At 38.3% G+C, this 20,596-nt stretch overlaps 1 protein-coding gene across 1 annotated transcript; it reads right to left on the bottom strand.

The window, feature by feature from the left end:
- Nucleotides 1-2,599: 2,599 nt before the first annotated feature.
- shoc2 (SHOC2 leucine rich repeat scaffold protein) lies at nt 2,600-18,685 on the bottom strand. Its single transcript, XM_077571152.1, has 9 exons — nt 18,617-18,685; nt 11,826-12,867; nt 10,652-10,789; nt 10,435-10,565; nt 9,814-10,002; nt 8,893-9,015; nt 6,773-6,910; nt 6,550-6,667; nt 2,600-4,579 (listed from the first exon to the last, which is right to left on the bottom strand). Exons 2-9 carry the CDS (start codon nt 12,526-12,528, stop codon nt 4,371-4,373), a joined length of 1,749 nt encoding a protein of 582 aa, XP_077427278.1. The 5' UTR covers nt 12,529-12,867; nt 18,617-18,685; the 3' UTR covers nt 2,600-4,370.
- Between the last annotated feature and the right edge of the window lie 1,911 nt (nt 18,686-20,596).

A 20,596-nucleotide genomic window follows, 5' to 3' on the forward strand; every position in this document is an offset into this window, starting at 1 on the left:
AAAATATTGTATGATGTTTTGCGATTTCCACTAACTTAGCACATAATAATAATAATAATAATAATAATAATAATAATAATAATAATAATAATAATAATAATAATAATAATAATAATAATAATAATAATATCAGCTAAACAGCTTCCAACTTGTTTTTTATTTTTTTACTTTTACAGAAAACTGTCAATGTGTCAAATTGTTACTGAAAAAGGGCACTTTAACAAGACATGTCCTGTATGTGGTAATCTATAAAGCTCTAACCACACATTTTCAAATTAGGAGACACAGAGGGCCCATGCCGTGTTACCAACAGGCTTGGGATCATTATCATGTGGTACGAAACTGAAACTGGATTTTGTGGAGGAGTTATTTTCCCCTCTACTGACCTCTAGGCGTGTTGGAAAAAGTGCATCTGAGCACAAGACTTGTGAGGCCAGTATTTCTTCTTGTGCTTCTAAAATGCAATCAAACGGCAGTTTTGTCCCCACTCTGTAATGCCTGCTGACACATGCTGGTTATGAGCTAAGGCCTCGTAGTAAAGAACACTACGCTGCTCCCCTGCCATCTATAATGATAAATTACATATTGAGGAGGGACCATTGGTCAGTATAAAGAGGAGGGACAGTTTCAGCAAATTCATCATTACACATATGAGCGAGCCTCATCAAAGTCCTTTAAATGAATGCCACATAAAAAATAAAGTGCATTGGAAATTAAATTTGCCACTTTTTCCTCTCTGGGATTATGATCAAGTCTGAGCGAGTCACTCTAGTCACTTTCGACTTTTTGATTTAGTCTTAATTGTGGACTAGTGGTAAGCAAGTCTACCTCAACTGAGGTTCGGGTTCGAATCTTGGCTAGTCTTCCTGCGTGGAGTTTGTATGTTCTGCTCTCACGTGGGATTTCTCTGCATACTCACATTCTCATTCTCCTAAATTCCAAAAACATGCAGGTTCCTTTAACTCATCTACTGTCAATGACGGCTATAAACGTCAAAAACTTATTTAAACTATTTCTATTAGTTTAACATTTTTTTCCACTTTTGTTAACAACAATATAGAAACCTAGAATTTTTTTATTACACATTTAGAACAGATATGAAATTTGTGATTAATCGCGAGTTAACTAGTGAAGTCATGAGATTGATTACGCTTAAAAACTTTAGTCGCCTGATGCCCCAAATGTATAATATTGTCTTTCCTTTTTTTTTTTTTATTCATTCACTGCCGTTGACGGCTATAAACGTCCCAAATTAATTTGAACTATTTCTATTAGTTTAACATTTTCCCACTTTTGTTAACAAGAGTATGAAAACCTCGATTTTTTTTTATTGTACATTTAGAACAGATATAAAATTTGTGTTTAATCGTGAGTTAACTAGGGAAATCATACGATTAATTACAATGGGGGGGGGGGAAACGCCTCTTGCCCCTAATTTTTAATAATTATAAAAATAAAATGAATTTATGGTAGTGAATGAGTTAAGATTTTAGATTTCCCAAAGTGAGAATGTGAGTGTAAATTTCCGTGAGGCGAAGAATTTGGAACCAAACGCAAGATAAATCTTTACAAAAATACAAAGTAACAACAGAGAGCAAGGCTGGCTAAATCTTGAGCTGACAACTAAAATCATGAGCTGGCTCGATGCAGAGAAAACCTCGACTAATAGACCTGACAAAAGTGTCATACAGTAACCGTAGTTAGGCCAGTGCAATTCTATCTGGCATAACAAAGGCCTGTATGCTAAAGTTACAGTGGCTAGGCAAAATAAGAGTGACTCAACTGACAACCTCCATCAGAAGGTACATTTGCATATGATGAGACAAAACTAAGAACGGATGTCAATGTACGTATACACTGTAACAAGGATTAGCATTATGATTACACAATGCTTTGACATAGAAAAGTGGAACATTTGCAGACATATCAAATAGCCATTAAAACTAAAGTGATACATGTGCGAGAACCCTGCTTCATATGTACACACACAAAAAAAAAAAAAAAAATCTGTCAACTCTCCAGCATGCCTGCATTCTGAAATAGCAGGGCACGAACAAATCGTCTGCAATGCTCTCCGCTATTATTCATCATCCTCAACAGTGCAGTCCTCCAAGTGAATTATATAAACCACTAATTAGGAAATGTGATGAACACGCAGTGGTCCAAAAGTCCTTTTGTTTGTCTTCACACTTCACACATTCTCTCTGCACGTTCACACTCATCCAGCAACCAGAGATGGAATGTAAAATTGGTCCACGTACAAATCTAATAGCTGTCTCACTTTATACCACTTGAGGGCCTTTTTCACATTGTCTTCACATCAAGGATACACACTTGCATTCGAGCGCTCTGAATGTGGCCAAATTTGGAGTGTAACATCATTTTTTTCCTGGAAAAGTATGCCTCAAATGTGTGCTTATTTTCATAAACAATTCAAATGAAGCAGCATCATATGGGAACCTTTGGAAGAAACAAGACTACAGACTCTAAAACACATGAGGATGATTCTGCAGAAGGGAAAAATGTACAACCACACAATTCAATATACGGCTGCTATGGGAAATTTTGTGTCGTGCTAGAATGCAACACATGCACAAAATTATTAGGTTTGATTACCATTGTTGGCATTTTTTAATGTACAGTCACTTGAAATAATACTAAGTGAATACACATATTTAGAAAAAGAACATTCAATGATATAAAATAAACACGCTGAGCAGAACAAGTCATTTCACTTGCCATGAAGAAAGAAGCAGGATATGCAAACTTTTACTCCTTTTAACATTGACAGGATAAAACATCCTCCCCCCAAAATAAGTCAATTTTTACTATAAGCCTGCAAAACTCAATTCTTTCCAAGTGATGCAAACTTACAAGATCAACTTACAGATCAATTACATCTTAAGGAAAGAAAATGCCCCCATTGAAAAATAACCGATGAGAGGCTACTGCGTTTGTGTTAAACAGAGGGTGCCAATGTTTTTATTCCAAAAAAGTGCATAAGAGCAGCAGCATTACTGGGACAGTGTGGGACAAAATATCATAATAAAAACAAATTAAATTAGACGGGAACTTTTTCTTTTTTTAACGAGACAAATTAAAGATATTAATATAAAAGGTGTCAAGGGATTACCTTCCAATGTTTTATTATCAAACCTTTTTTTTTTGAGGCTCTGATACACTCGCCAAGTGAAGTCCTTGAAAAATGTTTGATATGTTGGTCAATGATCAAGTGGATGACAGCTATGCAGCCCAACACTGAAGAGAATATCAAACAAGTAAACAAAACTAAAATTGCACTCAAGGCAACAACCAGGATTTGTATACATTATATAAAAACATCGCCTTTCATTTATCCCATCACCTGTTTCTTTTTATCACACGACAACAGATGGCGGTGGAGTCACATGGCACCACCCACACTGAAAAAAAGTTCAACTTACTTTTTTTTTTTGATTGGTATTTCTCATATGTATACATTACTAGCCTTACATTTGACAACTACTGCTGCTATTTCTTAAAAAAAAAAAAAAACTCCAATTGCCCTATTTCATAAGTGATGATAGCACTGAAATTGATTCATTCAACAGCAACACCAAAGTGAAAACAGCAGTAATAAAAAGAAAAATTTGAAATAATTTATGTCTTTGTATTCTCACGGACAATAGTGTTTAGAAATGAACCACTGGATCACTCTAAACATAGGCACAGTTTAAAAAAAAAAAAAAAAGAATTTTAAAAATTGTTAAAAACAAAACCGAACAAAAAGAAAGTACAAAAAAAGTATAAACACACCATCATTAGACCTTTGTTCTCTGTGGTCAAAAAGAAATGAACACAAGTCATCATCTGAAGAGAGCGAGGTTGATGTCAAAAGAAAAAATGACACCTTTAAATTATGGCAGCAGCAGTAAATGTGACCATCCAAAGACTTTTGTTTGTTTTTGCATATAGCTGTATCCTTGCTCACATAGTAGATGCTTGTAATTACTGTAAATACATTGGCAATGGGCGCACGCTTTATAGGACTCAAAGACTTGCCACTTAGCTCACAGTTACTCAATATAGAAACTCATGTACTGTATCTTCACTTTTGGCAAAGAGACGGGAATATTTTCCTCCTGTACGATTCGGAATGCGAAGATGAGCGCGAGTGACCGGGGGTCCGAGAATGACCAAAATCAAGTGGCGCGATGCAGAGTCTCCGATGCGTCTCCTTTTGTCTACCCGAGGACGGTGTTGAGAAAGAGTCTCGTTTGCGTCCATCTCCTCCGTTTCGTCCCCGACGCTGGGGGGGGGGCTGACTTCTTTACAGTGTATGATACACGGAATGGGGCGGGCGGGCGGTCGTGAGGGGGTGGGCTGTGTCCTCAGACCATGGCGCGGTAAGGTCCCTGCATCTTGAGGAACTGGATGATGAAGGAGGGGCCGCCGGCCACAATCTGGGGCGGCAGGTGGCTGAGGGGACAGTTTTCGATGCTCATGATGGACAGCTTGCTGCACAGGGCCAGCTCAAAGGGCAGGCTGTGCAGGTTGGGGTTGTCGTTGAGGTACAATTCCTCCAGGTTCTCCAGTGTGCCTATGGAAGAAGGAGGAGCACAATGACCATGTGTGACTTACATTGTGTGCAACTGCAACATGATTAACATGTCGGCTCATCGAAGGAGACTTGTATACACCTCGCACCTTTGAAACAGCTTTACGGTGATGAGTCAAATAGGCTATATACGCTCCAGACAGCCCTCCAGGTTTCCCTGATTGACTGCCCGTGACATCACAGAATAAAGTTAGATGAAAAGCTCCATTTAGCAGACGCGCTCCTACATGTTTTAAGCATTTGTTAAAGATAGCTTTGCCATATAAATGAATTGCATGTTGCAACTAGTAATGTCTTCTTTTGTGTAGCCAGAATCTCACCTTATATCGTCACATTGTGTCAAATGTCCAAAAGTCTTGTTCTTTCATTTATAACCTAATGATACAAGATGTCATTGCTAGCCTGCACCTGACCTAACACTCAACATACAACAAATTGAACCAAAAATTGTTTCCACAAAAATTTGATATAAACTGGACCGTGGATTTTATGAATCATTACGCCCCCACTGATACGTACAAATAAATAAACCCCCCCCACCCTTTTTTTTTTTTTTGCATTGTCCAAGTTACACAAGCATAATCAGTGCCCTGTTTCTGGTTCCACAAGCACTTTCACTGTCCTCTGACTACTTAAGATCATGCCAGGTTCCGAACGAGACAGCAAAACATTATTATCATATGATACTAACATTTAGGAAAAATGTACACACACACAGTATACATTATTGTATTATACACTTGTCGCGAAATTATTTAGTGATGCTTTTTGTTGTTGTTGTAATTCCTAGTCAATCTCAAGCGCCACAACACAAAGAGAAAAAATACATCATATATGATGTAATTAAGAAGATCATATATGATCAGGTGATGTCATCAGGTGGTTTCACGTGATGCGTTGAGAAATTAACCGATTGGCTTTAATGGTTCTATGCCGCATGATTTTCAAAATTATTGGTGTGTTGTGTTCAGGCTGGCACGGCCATTCCAACCACACTAGGCATTTAGACATTTTCATTTTTAGAAAATCCAGTCACGTTGCTACTTACAGATTATGTACAAGCACATTTGAGTTCTTTTGTGATTCTGTTAAGACCACACACAAAAAAACAACATGTTCATTGTATTACAAAATAACAATTGAAAAATGATTTTGTCTGCTTTTCAATTTCCTTTAGAACTACAAGTTACATTCCCCTTAGAAGAGATGGCTTATAAAAAGTGTACACGATCCTTTAATAACAATCTTTTCTTTTGAGTGGTGGTACTCACAAAACTTGTAAACACATAAATTCACAACAACATCAAAACACAAGCCTGGTCTATGGAGGACCAAAACTGCCTAAATTAAAAAATAAATAAATGACTAAATAAATAAATGACTACAAGTGAAAATAAAAACGGATATAAAAATCATAATTCAAAAATTAAATACAAAAAAATAATATAAATGAAAATAAATACAACAAAATATAGATATATCCCTAAATAAATAAAATTTAAAAAGTAAAAATAAATACAAAAAATAAAAAACGAGAATAAAAAAATAAAAATAAATGTCAAAATAAATACAAAAATAATAAACGAGAATAAAAAAACAAAAATAAAAATAAATGTCAAAATAAATGTATAAATATAATGAAATATCAATAAATAAATAAATAAAAACGCTCTGCTCTCACATTTATTTCATGCTGCAGACGCTGGCTGTCTGGTTGAAATATTATTCAAATGAGGGGGCGGTCCCAATGTGTCTTGGGTTGGGCTCCGCCGTTGCAAACTGCCTTCCAATGGTCGGCGAACAAGGAAGTCTTGCCAACTTGCATGCAGAGCTCCAGCAATGGATGACTATCTTGTCCACTGTCACCATGACTTGTTGTCGCACCCTCATTTGAATAATAAGTTGGGTGGAGCGACAATGAGTAAACACCAGTAGGAAAACAAAGTATTTACCGATCTCCTCGGGGAGATGTTGCAGCAGGTTCTCTCCCAAACCCAGATGAGTCAAGTTGGTGAGGTGGCCAATGCCTCTGGGTAATGTTGTCAGCTGGTTATTTGTCAACACCAATTTCTAATGAATTTAGAGGGCAACACAAGTTACAAAACAGAAAATACTTCATTTGAATATCTAAAAAAAAGTTTTGATGCTACTCAAACAGAACCAACAACAACTTGCCTGTAAATCCTTGAGGTATGCTATTTCATTGGGGAGACATTCCAACTTGTTTTCCTCCAAGTCAAGCTCCCGAAGCTTTCTCAAACTGCCGATACCATGCGGTAACTTCTTCAGAAGATTATTGGACAAAATTAACACCTGCAAACAAAGACCCAAAAAATGAGGTGTCAAATGCAATGTACACGTGGAAGTTAAGAGCTGCGCAATTTACTGTTTGAGCATTGTGATGTACTGTACATGTGCAATGGTCACATCGCAGGAGGCAAATTAACTCAACATGATCTCATCTAATTTCAAAGGTATCTTGGTAGTGTGTCGAACTAACTAGTTTAAAAAAAAATACTAATGAATGTACTGTTGGCATGAAAATAAATAACTAACTTGAAGTCTGGCAGGAACCTTATCAATACTTTTAAATACAGGTAGACTTCACACAAATGACTCAGCATGCTGTCTCTGCGCTGCATTGAGAATAGTTTATTTTCTACTGAAGCCAATGTAAACCAATAAACCAGAGTGAGAACAAGTGTACTGGCTTTTACACCTCTATGTTTTTTGTTTTCCTGTATTTTTTCATACTTCGCAATATCTATCGTAGGGTTTAAAATATGGGTGTCAAAATTATCGCGTTAATTTCTCGTTAACTTAAAGTGCCTTTAACGGCACTAATTTTTTTAACGCTCGATTAACGACCGCCCCTTATTTGGAAAAGCCTCAACGAAGGGAATTCCAGTCACGACGCAGCAGAGACGGCCACGTCAAAACTACCCATGAAAAATGCACCAGAGCTCAAAAACACAATGTTTAAAGGGCAGAGTGTTAGCGTGGAGTCATTTAGGCTGTGCAGCACTTCCACCCGTTCCGTGCTTTGAAAGAACGCACTCGGTTAGCCGTTAGCAACGAGCTAACCGTTGCTCCAGTTCTCTCTCCAAGAGGTGTCCATGGGCTCTCACCTCTGTGAGAGCCAAGAGCCGAATGGACGCCGTCTTGTTACTTGGAGTGACCACAAGCCACTTGATCTTTAGATGTGAAGCATGTTTTACCCAGCAACTCCACAAATTAGCTTGTAGAGGTTCAAGTGAAAGTGTCAATGTGTTCGCTTGCAGTAGAGCAACATCACAGCGCATCTGAGAACTTAACAAAATAAAAGCAATCAACGTCACTATAACACAATTTAGCAATAACAAATTAAATTATACTGCAAACATTTGTGGGGACTGGCGTCAAGTTGTATTTTCCAATTATAAAATGTGCAGAAGTCCGCAAGTCACTTATTGTTTAAAACTAGATTGCTCTTAATAGGGAAAGAACACGTCGATCATTTCTGGTTCCTTTGTAGTAAAGTTGTGTCATTTATTTACAATGCGCATCCGTATTAAACTTAACAAAATAAAAGCATTCAACGTTGTGCAAAGGAATACACTGCAACACAATTTACCAGTAGTAAATTAAATAACAATGCATATATTTGTGGGGACTGGGGTCAGGTTGTATTTTACAGTTTTAAAAATGTGCATAATTTTACAAGTTACTTCATGTTAAAAATAAATCAACTCTTAATATGAAAAGAAAAATGCACTGAGCTGTCAACATTGTCTTATTAATGCAATTATGCCATGTAGTGACAGAAAAATGACCGACACAAACCAGTCACACTCGTTTTTTTACAGTACATATTTAAAAATAAATAATTGAATTGTTATTAAATTATTGTATCAATGACTAAAAAATGCAACCATATTTATAAAAAAAAGAAAAAAGAATTGTACATTTTATTGTGAATTTAGATATAAATTGAGATATTTTTTTTTAAAAAGGTACGATTAATCATCAGTTAATTATTGAAGTCATGCGATTAAATACGATTAAAAAAAATTATCGATTGACACCTCTAGTTTAAAATAATAAAATCAAATCACAATCTCATACAATATTGTGTGGCCTAGTGGAACTTACTACACAACTATTGGTCCAATCTTGCCTTTTCCTTCATACTTACCTGATATGTTTAACACATCTCATTCAAATCATTCAGTGTCCAATAGGCCACAAGCAGGTTTAAAGACATGGAGCCTTCTACCACTAGTTAATTGTAATGACCAGCTGCAGCTCTGGCTCACCTCTAGAGACACCAGGCCGCAGACATCCTCTGATATCTTCGTCAGTTGATTGGTGGCCAGGTTAAGCTCCACCATGCTGGCCCATGTGCCGAAGTCCAACGGTAGAGATGTTAACTGGTTGTCCTGAGGAAGACAATGGCATGCATTTACAAGTTAGGAGACAAGTCAGAGGGTCAATACAAGAATCATACTATTCAAGCTGCTGAGCACTTAAGGAACCGTGTTAGCGGGCGCCAGAATCATTTCTTACAGACTTCAATTCAAATAGCACCCGGTGCTGACGGGTCTGTACACAATGTCACCCCAAAATGCCAATTCAGATTTCAGTAGAATTACCGTTTACACAGGTTGGGAACAATGTGAGACAATTAGAAACTATTACAGAAAAAAACAACATTAAGACCCTGCATGTACATGTGTTACATTATGTTGATACAACATTTCACATGAGGATTAAATTAGGAACCTCTCACCCTTCTTAGAAGAATATTAGAGTCAAGAATACATTCAGTTAGTAGGCACATCTTTAGATGTAGTTGTGATTAATAAAGTGTTATTACATAAACTTTTTTGACGGGAGACAGAACAGTAACTCTGTTTTAACATGCAGTCAAATTGCACAAAATACTGAAAAAACAAGATGGGGGACTTTCCACTAGATTCACACAATTTATGAATTGAATATATCAAAATGATCTCTATGAGTGTGAGTTTTTTCTCTCTCTCTCTTTTTATTCAAGAACATCCAACTGAATATTTTATGTTTTACAACTTTCTAAAGCAGAATAACTTTGGAGCAGATATTAGCTATCTATTACATCTATAAAACAGAAAAAGACGTCAGGCACTATGGGCACATTAAAATAGACATGCTGAAGGTAATTGAAGGGAAAGAAAATGTCTCCCAGACAAAACATGTACCTTCATGTTAAGCTTGCTTAAAACTTTGGCCTTGATGAAGATTCCAAAGGGGATCTTGTTTATGCGGTTGTGCTCCATGTTGAGCGAGTAGATAGTTGAGAACTGGGATGGTCCACCCACAGGGTACGACTGGAAGCAGTTCCTTGCTAGTGTCAGGCTGGTCAGGTTGACCAAACTTGACAGGAGACCCTGACGAATCATAAACAGAGGAACAGCAGAAGCTTAATAGAATCAGAAAGAAACTGGAGGAAACAAAGGCAGCTTTCATTTCAACTGGACGTACTTTGAAACACTTCTTGCGTGTTTCAGCGAACGAATTACAGTATTGCCTTTTTATAGCGTCACTGTCCAACAGAAAGCATGCATGTCCAAATGTTGTGGCTTTAGTGATTTCTATCTAGGGATGGGCGACAATTTAATGAGATGATTAAATTAGTATAAATAAGTTTAAAGACCATAAATTATCAATATCAACTGATATGAAAAATTATATCATGACACATTTTTCAGCCGAAGACTAGCCAAATTTCTATCTGAAAATATTTTGAATACTTTTTTTTTTTTTACTCAACATTTGGAGCAACATGCATTTTTGTTGACCAAATTACAGTTTTTCCTTACCTCTGGTAACACTGAAATGTTATTGTTTTCAAGATTCAGCTCTTCCAATTCTCGACATTTGGCTAAAGATCTGGGGATGGCCGACAATCTATTATATCTCAGACCCAAGCGGTTTATACTGGCGAGATTTCCTGAAACGTAAGATTAGCACAATCATTTCCAATCAACAGTACACATGTTTTAATGCTGATTAAAAAGCAGAGTGGAAAGGGCATACCTATAGTCTCCGGGAGGTCTAAGAGCTCATTGTGCTGCAAATCTAGGTTGGTTATTTGTGTGCAATTCCCAATCTCCTTCGGTAAGTGCTCCAGCTGATTATGGGCAACATCCAGAGTAATGAGGATGCGAAGTTCCCCTGGAAAACCATATAAAGAACATCTGCCATGTTTTTTTTAAGACAAATTCAACAGCATTCTTAAAAAAAAAAAAAAGAGCTAAATGGTTAAAGCAACACTAAGGAACATTCAGTTTACGTTGATTATGGCATCATATGGACAAAAGCGGTAATGTTATTAGTGTTGTTCTGATACCGATACTGGTATCGGCAGAGGCCCCGATACTGCATTAAAACAGTGGTATCGGTGAGTACTAACAAGTAACATGCCGATACCATTCATTTTGATGCTAATATAGGACTTTGGATGCAGCATCTTGTGTCTTGCTCATGCACGACATTCACTGATGTGTAACATGTTCACTGCATGCCAAGCTACGATATCCTATTGGCCCTTGAATGCTCTAAACCAATGGCAAGACAGCTTTTTCATGTTGAGAAAAAAAACAACTTAGGTATCGGTACGTTATCGGCATCGGCCGATACTGCAAAGCTGGGTATTGGAATCGGTATTGGGGGCCCAAAAACTATCGGAAAAACATTAAATGTTATGCCAGAAGGAAGACCACATTTCCCATGAGGACAAGAGCATTGCGTCATTTTTTTTTAGCTCACGCCAGCGAGTGAAAGGCGGACCAAGGGTAGCTTCCCTTTTTCTTTTTTGCCTCCTAGGACAAAACCTTTCAATTGTTTCGCAGGTTCTGCCATGAAAGCAGTAATCGTGCGTCCACATTCAAATTGACTTCCGTCTTTGTAACAAATGGGGAAAGGGGAAACCCAAGAAAGTAACGTATGCCATAAAGCAGTTTGTAGTTTTTTGTGTGGCGGTGTTCCTACCATCCAAGTTGCTTAGTACCAGTAAAAATGATACAGACCTTCTCAGGCCATGGCAAAGGTACCATTCAAGTAGTTTTAAGTCAATGTTTTAATCAGAGTTCTGAAAGTATTTCATTAAAGTTGAAAAGTTCCTTAGTGCTACTTTAAACACAGCAGCAGTCCATAACAAGGTGAGTTGATCTAAAAAATATAGTAGGTGGTACACACACGTTTGACCCACCTATTTCTGCGGGAAGCTGCTTGATCTTGTTCTCCCGGATGCTGAGCATCGTGAGCTTGGAAAGGTTCCGGATGTCTTTCTCCACCGCGGTGATGCGGTTGAAGCGTAGGTAGAGCGTAGCCAGCGATGTCAGTCGGTAGACCACCGGCGGGATCTCCCTCAGCTTGTTGTGCCGGAGATCAAGCATGCGAAGCTTCTTAAGGGAGTCCAGTGAGTCGGGCAAGCTGGTCAAGGAGTTCTCGCTCAAGGCCAATGTGAGCAGGCCGGAGAGGCAACCCACTTCGGGTGGCAGGCTCTGCAGTTTGTTGCTGTATAGGTAGAGTTCAGCCAGCTGTGTCAGCTCCTTGATGGAGGTGGGCAACATGTGAATAGACCGTTTGGAGAGATCCAGTCTCATGGAATTTTCCTCCCGGCACTTGTTAAGCTCCTTAATCACTTCGGCGTTGCTAGACTTCTTGCGTGTACCTGCTGCTGGGTTTGGCCGCTTTATCGTATTGTCAACTGAGAAGGCAACACCCGGTGTTGAGCTGCTGGTGTCCTTCTTACCTTCTTTGGTTTCTTTCCCTTTGGTCTTGGCTTCTTTGCCCCCATCCTTACCTAGGCCTCCCAGAGCCTTGCCCTCCTTTTCCCTTTCTTTGCCTCCTGAACCGCTCTTAGGGTCCTTTTCTTTTGAATCTTTTTCTTTGCCTAAAGTACTACTCATGTCGACGTTATCGGGCGTCCCACAGAGTTGCTCATGAGTTTCTTGTCAGGTTACTTACTTAGGGAAAAAAGGGATGCGGACAGTTGAGCAGCCTTGTAAAGAAAACATCATTGCGCAGGACCACACACGTCTGATTCTCCTCAGGGAAAGAAGATTTTGCAACAAATGTTGTTCCTTTGTTAAAATGCCAGTGAGTAAAAAATCCGTTGAAGAATCTGGACTGCGGCATCCGTGGGCCACATGCTTAAGCGTTGAGGCTGCATACAATCGCAGGACTTTTAGGTCAAACTTGTGGAATTCTTTCAGGCTCAAAGGGTCATCAAGGTCTTGGTAATCCCTCTGTTGAGGAAAAAAACATTTTTACATGTTAACAGTTTTTAATATAACAATTTACAGTGATTTTGAGCTTTCTCTGGTCAACAGTTCAAGTTAAGGCATGAGACGGTTTATGGATTATTGACGGTTTATATTGTTCGAATTGTCTTTGAGAATACAGACTACAGTAGTAGTAGTACAAAAGTAGTAGTAAAAGTCTCCAAGCTGGTGTGCAGCGCAACAGAAAACTAAACCACGAAAGTTGTCTGACAGCAAAGAAAACAACAGAGTCAGACAAATTCATTATGGATACGCAGTACACATGCGGTGCAACAAAACATACAAACCCCCCAATTTCAATGAAGTTGGAACATTGCATTAAATGTAAATCAAAACAGAATACAATGATCTTCAAATCCTTTTCAACCTCAGCCCTTGTCTGTGGCCGGGGCATACTGGTGGTCGCTGTTTCCAGGGTTGCCAGATTGGTGATACGCATAATACCCAAAAAAAAAAATTTCATTAAAAAAAAAAGGCACACTAGCTATGATATAATTAACGATTAAAAACGACTTGTCAAGTCACAAAGTTTAAGTCAAATAGTCTCAAGTTTATGCCAAGTAAGTCCCAACTTCGCATGTCATAAATGTAGTGACTTAAGGTTGATTTCTGTATTTGGACATGAATTTGTTATTACATGTATGAATGAAACAAAAAAAGCCTTCAAAACAGGTTTGGTGAAGTACCTGTAAGTACCAATAAGTCAACAACTGGAAGTTACACCAGTCAAAGCAAATCTGTTGAATCAAATGCAACAAAACTCACACCAACTTTCTGCCACTAAATAAACACGGCCATAGTGTTGACATTACAGATGCCTCCAGCCCCACCTCCATTTATATTTTGCGATTTAGCTATTGCTAATTGTCAGTACCACAGAGAAACATGCGCTATTTATGACTTATGTCTTTAAATCTTTAACATAAAATGGCGGCGTTTGTCTGTTTAGTCTCACCGAATGTATAAAGCTGGTTGGGAACATGCTAAGTCACAGCAGAGAGAGACATGTTTGAGTGAACATCAGAACGGAGTGAAAAGGTTAGCACTGCTGAGACTCATCTTTAGAAGTGGCCTTCAAAGCATAACAGTAGAGCCCCCCCACAACAAGAGGTCATATGACCTTTCGGGAAAATCACAGCACTCCTTACAAAGTTTGACAGACCCTTCCTGAAATCAAACATGAAATCACAAATGCGCGCTGTGATCTGTTTACAGGCGTGTCTGTGTGTAAAAGAATTATGAACGTAAAATGAGAAATGCCAGATCCCCCCCCCCCCCCCATTGTCATCTAGTCCAAACTGAGCAAGAAACTTCCTTTTATGGTTGCACGTTCCGTGTCCCTGCATGAGAACATGATTTGACAATACACACCGCATACACGACTACACATTACTATTAGATTCATGCTTTTAATAAGTGAGACAAGTTGTGCAAATTACTAGGTTCTTTTTTAAATGTTCCTCTTGTTCTACCCAATGCCCTTTTTACTTGTGTGTGTGTGTGGGGGGGGCATCAACCAACCCTGGGCTGCATCCTTATAATAAAAAGCAGCTTTTAAGGAAAGAAATTGTAAAAAGGAAGTTCAGGTGACTAAATCAGATCAGATTTCTGAAGAAGGATGAAGAAATGAATGACAGCATGTTTGGAAAAATAAAATAGAAAAGCAATTTATAGATGTTAGTATTAAATGACATGGCTACATAATGCACTATATATATATATAAAGAATATATATATAATATAAAGCCTAAAACCGTCCCCCATTCCTAACTTTTGTTATTAAGATTTACTCTGCTTTGAATGACAAGTCCATAGTATGACCTTATCAGCAAATTTCATGAAGTATACAAGGTTATTGCATAGATGTTGTGTGCCAATAAAAAAAAAAAAAACATTCTGATTTGTTTACAACTGCTGTACTATTATGGTATTATGGTTAGAGTGTGTTTTAAAAACGAAGCATGTTTTGCGTATATATATATATATATATATATATATATATATATATATATAGGTGTTATTCTTATTGTTGTGTGTTTAGTTTTACAATTAACTCCAACTGGAATGTCATTAAACAGCTTAAAGGACACTCGGGGGAAAACAGAATAACCAGAGTAACATACGCTACACACTTGCTAGTTGCTAATCATGATACGCAAGCAAAATCGTGCATTCACTTTCACAGCGTCGGAAACTTCAGGTTTCTTCGATAACATTTATAATAACGCTTTAAGGGGAAAATAAAAGCCTTACTTTTTTGTGTCTGTTAATTGTTAAAACAGTATTTCAAGATTGTGCCTTTTTGTAAGACTATGTTTAACTAAGTATTGTTAATCAATGTAAATATATAATAAAAAATCCCTGACAACTTTAAATGTTTTTTAGAAAAACGTGGTGGGCTGCCAGTGGGCTTCTCTTAAACTAAGTTTTCTGGTGGAAATTAGGGTTGTTTAAAAAATCGATTTGGCAATATATCGCGATCTTGTAGTGCGCAATTCTCGAAACGATTCAATATGCGGCCGAATCGATTTTTAAACATACATTTTTGATGGAAATATTCAACAAAACGTCTTACTTAGGGTTAGGGTTCACACTTTAAGCATGGAAGAATGTTCTATTAATGGAACATTAAGCCTTAATATTTTATTTCAGGGATGTTCAAACATGAAACAGACTGCATCCTGTTTGTTAAATACAGTGGCTCAGTTATAAGCATAAAGTTTCAGATACATTTTCGTACAAATCTTACAGTGTACACGTACAAGTTTACTGATTAGTATTTTCTACATTTGAGTTTAAAAAAAATTGCAATAATCAATTTATAGATTTGTATCGAGATTAATCGGCATCGAATCGTGACCTATGAATCGTGATACGGATCAAATTGCCAGTTACTACGCAATTCACACCCCTAGTGGAAACACTGCCCTGATTAATATTAGTATTATGTGCAACTGCATTCTTGGCTATGACCGTGTATTAACCTCACTAAAATAAAGGCATCGTCATGGAATATCCAAATAAAAAGTACCCTGCTCACAAGAAGCTGGTCAATTCTGACTCCAGCTAAGAGTCCTATCAAGCAAAGGGGTAAGCAAGAAAACGGGCAGTAGAAGTCTACCCAAATAAAAGCAGTGGTGGCACTCAGAGGACCCAACACTTCTCAATTCACAGGGCTCAGGGCAATTATCTCCAAGTAGCAATAAGACAGAAATAACACTGGTCAAAAGAACTTGAACAGAGCCAGAGTGTGCTTACTTAGCTCTAACTTCTGGTGCAGACTCACATTACTCCTCACTTTGCAAAAAATAAATAAAGTGTTACTAAGGGAAAAAAGGCGAAAAACGCAAGTGTTATTTAATCCTTTTGATGCTGGTTGAAATCAGGTCTAGAACGAGGTGCACAAACACCTCACATAATATGCTGACATCACAATTTGACAGTCCAATGTCCAAAGTATGCACGTATTTCCAGTTTTTTTTTTTTTTTTTTTTACTAGACTGTCTTCTTTACCATCAGCACAGAACGTTGCATTTAAAAAAAACAGCGAGCTTTGTTTCAAGTTAGTTTCAAATGTGCACTTCCAAATCGGCGAAGCTTGCAGGACCTCGTTTAAAAAAAAGAAGAAGAAAACTTAAAGGGGACGGACACATTCTGTAGAAGTACTAGTAACAATGTGACAAGATTTCCCAGAAATGACTAGAGTAAGGGTGGTTGACTGACCGCTGCAACCAGAGTACAAAGCACCAAGAATTTTGAAACTCAGATGATGCATTCCTGAGAAATTTAGTTTTTTGGGGGGGGTCACAGAAAAATGACCACGTAAGGAAAATCTGGTCAAAAGAACATCTCGACATTCGAGTAAAACAGTACAACTTCTTTTGTTATTTCTCAACATATCTAATTGATCCTTCCATTTCATCTGATGCTTGGGGAACGCCTTCTCCAATTGGTTGACAAGTTTCAGTGAAAAATATCCAATAATAAGCCTGTACGCGATAAAATTCTGTGTTTATCCTCAAAGTCGACATGTCAAAACTAATGTGACGTTTCAAACCGTGTCTCTCACACGCTTAAAAAGAAGATTTCATGAGAAGAGCATTGTGGGCATCATAACTGATCATACACTTTAGTAATCAATAGTTTTTTTCTTCCAGAAATGTAATGTAAATGAATTTTACAGGGCTTGTGTTCATTCCATTGTATTGTATTTAATTTAGAAAATTCCACAAATGGCTGCTATATTAATCAGTGTTTCTTACCATTTAGACATTTATATAATTATGATGTTATTAGGTTTAAACCAGCCATTTATTTATGTTATTCTGTTTAACTTGAACATTTGCATTATTATGCTGCTGTTCTGTTTAACTTGGGTGCTAATGGCATTCTCAGTGAAACATTCAGTTAAATACATGAAATCTATAAAACAACAACATTAGGTCACTAATGTGTTTTAATGTATTTATCTACGATAACCTAACTTCATCACTTATAGATTTACTGTACAGTATTACGTGTTGATCAAATATGGCAGCATGCCATAAACTTACTGGATGGTTGGCGTTTTAGTCAAATAAAGCAAAAGTGTACTGGGTGAGAAAATTCAAATAATTCCATGCGTTGCTAATCAAGACAAACCATTTAACTAGTTGATTCGACGACAGTTCCAACTCTGGACGGCTGTTGTGCTAATGACAAATCCTGGGAATCAGATTAACGACACATCAATAACAAGTCATGCATGTCATGACACCTTTTGAGATTAGTTCTCGTGTATGCAATCCAATGTTCAGTGTACGTTGTCTCATGATTGACACAATTTGACGTCATTATTTGGGTTACGTGGGTTTGAGGTAACCTAACCGACTGTTGTGAAACATCCCGACAAACAGTTTTTTGACTGCTTGGATTGAGGAACGACGTGTTCATAAACAAAACATTTTTGAACCCCATACTGAGGAAAGCTACTGGGATGTGTGACTGACAAGAATACAGGAAATAAAAGCAAGAGAGCTAAACGTCAATAGCAAACGTCAGTGTTGCAGACTGCTAACTTGCTAACGTCAGCGAGCGAGCAGGTTAGCCTCTCGAGCTAACTGAATTCCAAGACATGTAACAAGTCCAAAACACGCCGCTGCAGTTCGATGCTTCTCAACAAGCTCGCGTTCTTCCATCTATTTGGTGAGGTGGCGAACGTCTTGCGTTTGCCGCTGCCTACGAGCCATAATCGTGCTCTCGAACGGAGCTAGCGTTACGCAGGCCCGAGCAAGCAGAGCGGGCTGGCTGACGCGAACCCGCTCGTCAGCCACGACTTGGACCGAGAAGCGAAGCCTCCGCTGAGGCCAGCTGAGGGCCATCGGTCGGTCGGTAGACACCCACCACGAAGAGCCACGGAAGCAAGCGACATCTTGGCGCAAGAGTCAATGACGACAAAGAGGGCGCGGACTCATCTTTACTACAGCATCCTAGCGGTGTTGAATGTTAGCCAAAGGTGGGGGGGGGGGGAGAAAAGAAAACACTCCTAAAACAGCGGCCATTCCGAAGCTGAACAAAAGAGTGCGTTTGTACTGGTTACAGTGAAATGACACTCGGGCGTAACGTGCTTTCTAGCAAAAGCCTATTCAGGGTACAACCTCTGGACTTGCGTGACATGGCGAAATGTGCGTGAAATGTCAGGTTTAAATCGGATAATATAACGTAAGTGTTTTACCTTCAGAGGTGTGACTCCGCCATCCTCGCTGCTTCCTCCTCTTTTCCAACCAACACTGGTGCTCGGCTCCCCCCGCCCCGCCCTCGCTGCCACCAAACTGCGTCATTCCCGAGCGGACCAATCGCGTCACTCGACACCAGCTGCGCCTCGCCTGCCTGCAAAGCGGACATGCGCAGTGCGCTCCAGCGGGCGACAACGGGCTGCAACCAAGTTCTCTGTCTGCAGCTTTCCAAGAACAGGAAATTTAGAGAAATTCTGTGTGTGTGTCCAATGTCCACGAAGACTCTAGTCTTTACAATTTGTAAAACAAAATATATGTTAATCTAATTTATTTTAAGTACTCAGTGGTAATCCAACTTTTAAATCACATTTGGTAGTTCAAGTGTTGATTAGATTTGGTTAAATAAACCCCTGAAAAACGTCTGCTCCTCTGAACCAAATTGAACAGACAGACTCAATTAGATGGGGCGGTCATAAAAGATGAGAAAAATTGCGATTAGACAAAAAAAAAAACGAATGATAAAAGTTTAAAATTTCAGATTCATATGATTTTATACTAAAGAGAAAAGTCCAAGAAACATGAAAACAACGACCAACAGAGGGAGACAGAACGGGAAGCCTGGTGGCTTGCCTTTCAGCACCCCAAGTTTAAGTTTAATGAAAAAAAAAAAAGGTAAAGGGGCAAGAACATTTTTTTTTTGTTATTTTTTCTGTGCTTTATATTTACCGGTAATTTTGTTTGTAATTATTTAATAGTAAAAATAATAATAATAAATGGTGAATTCATGTATTTCCTGTTCAAATACATGGGCGAGATTGATGTAAAGTGTGGCAGCAAGCACCCAGCCTCACTGAAGTTTGCGTAATCTGTCAATAAAAGCAGAAGTAGCACAACTAGCGTCACATCTTGTAACAATCCATAGTATAGCACCGCGCCACATGGTGACGCCTCTTTCTTTTGGCGTGCCAATGGGTCACTTTTTCGTTTTGCCTTTCAGAGTTTTTTTTTTTTTTTTGCCGTGGACTTAAACGGTCGTGTACCAAACTGTACACTTTATCGTGACGCGAGATAACCAAGAACTCCTTCTTCTATTTTTTTTGGTGTCCTTTTAATAAAGAAAGTACATGAGGACGCTCCCTGCTTACCTATCCAGTAGCGCCCGTCCATGGCTGTACTCGGCGCAAACCAATCACACCTTACAAGTTACAATCTCAAATATGTTTTCAGACACTTGCAATATGCACTCCAATTCTCCATAGTCAGTAGAGGTGGGAATCTTTGATTGTCTCACGATTTGATTCAGATTTTTGGGGCTGCGATTCGATTCAGAATCGATTTTCGATTAAGAACGCTTTTTTATTCAAAATGATTTGATTGACAATGATTTTACTTCAATCTATAGATGAGCAAGGAATCGTAATGATCTACTCCAGTCTGACTCCCTAATGCTAATTAGCGCGCTACTCGCGGCACTTTTATCACTCAAAAGAACGGCTCCACACTGCAAAAAAACAACTTTTATTGGAATAGCTTGATCGTGACTTTTTCCTTCTACTCTCTAATGTGGCTACAACTTAACAGGGTATTAGACCACGTGGAACCACACTGCCCCTAAGTGGCCAAATCGGGTACAACATGAACAGCGCTCCAAATAAAGGCACACACAGACAAAGGCAAGACAGTATAAAATAATTTAAATAAAATCGATTTGGGGACATTTAAAATCGATTTAGAATCGTACTAAATGAGAATCTCGATTCATATGAGAATCATTTTTTTGGCACTCCCCTAATAGTCAGGCTAATGTATTGAATATTTGTGTTACATATTTAGTTTTGAAGCGCAAAGTGTGGCAAAGAGTAGTTAAGCAAACACAGGAAATCAGATGAAGCCCCAAACGTCTATTAACAAAGTTTTCTTCAATGTAAAAGAATTATTACTGCTTTAGCCTTCATTCCGTGCTTATAAACACATCAAAA

This window comes from Vanacampus margaritifer, chromosome 7, assembly GCF_051991255.1.
Source record: "Vanacampus margaritifer isolate UIUO_Vmar chromosome 7, RoL_Vmar_1.0, whole genome shotgun sequence".
Classification (NCBI taxonomy): domain Eukaryota; kingdom Metazoa; phylum Chordata; class Actinopteri; order Syngnathiformes; family Syngnathidae; genus Vanacampus; species Vanacampus margaritifer.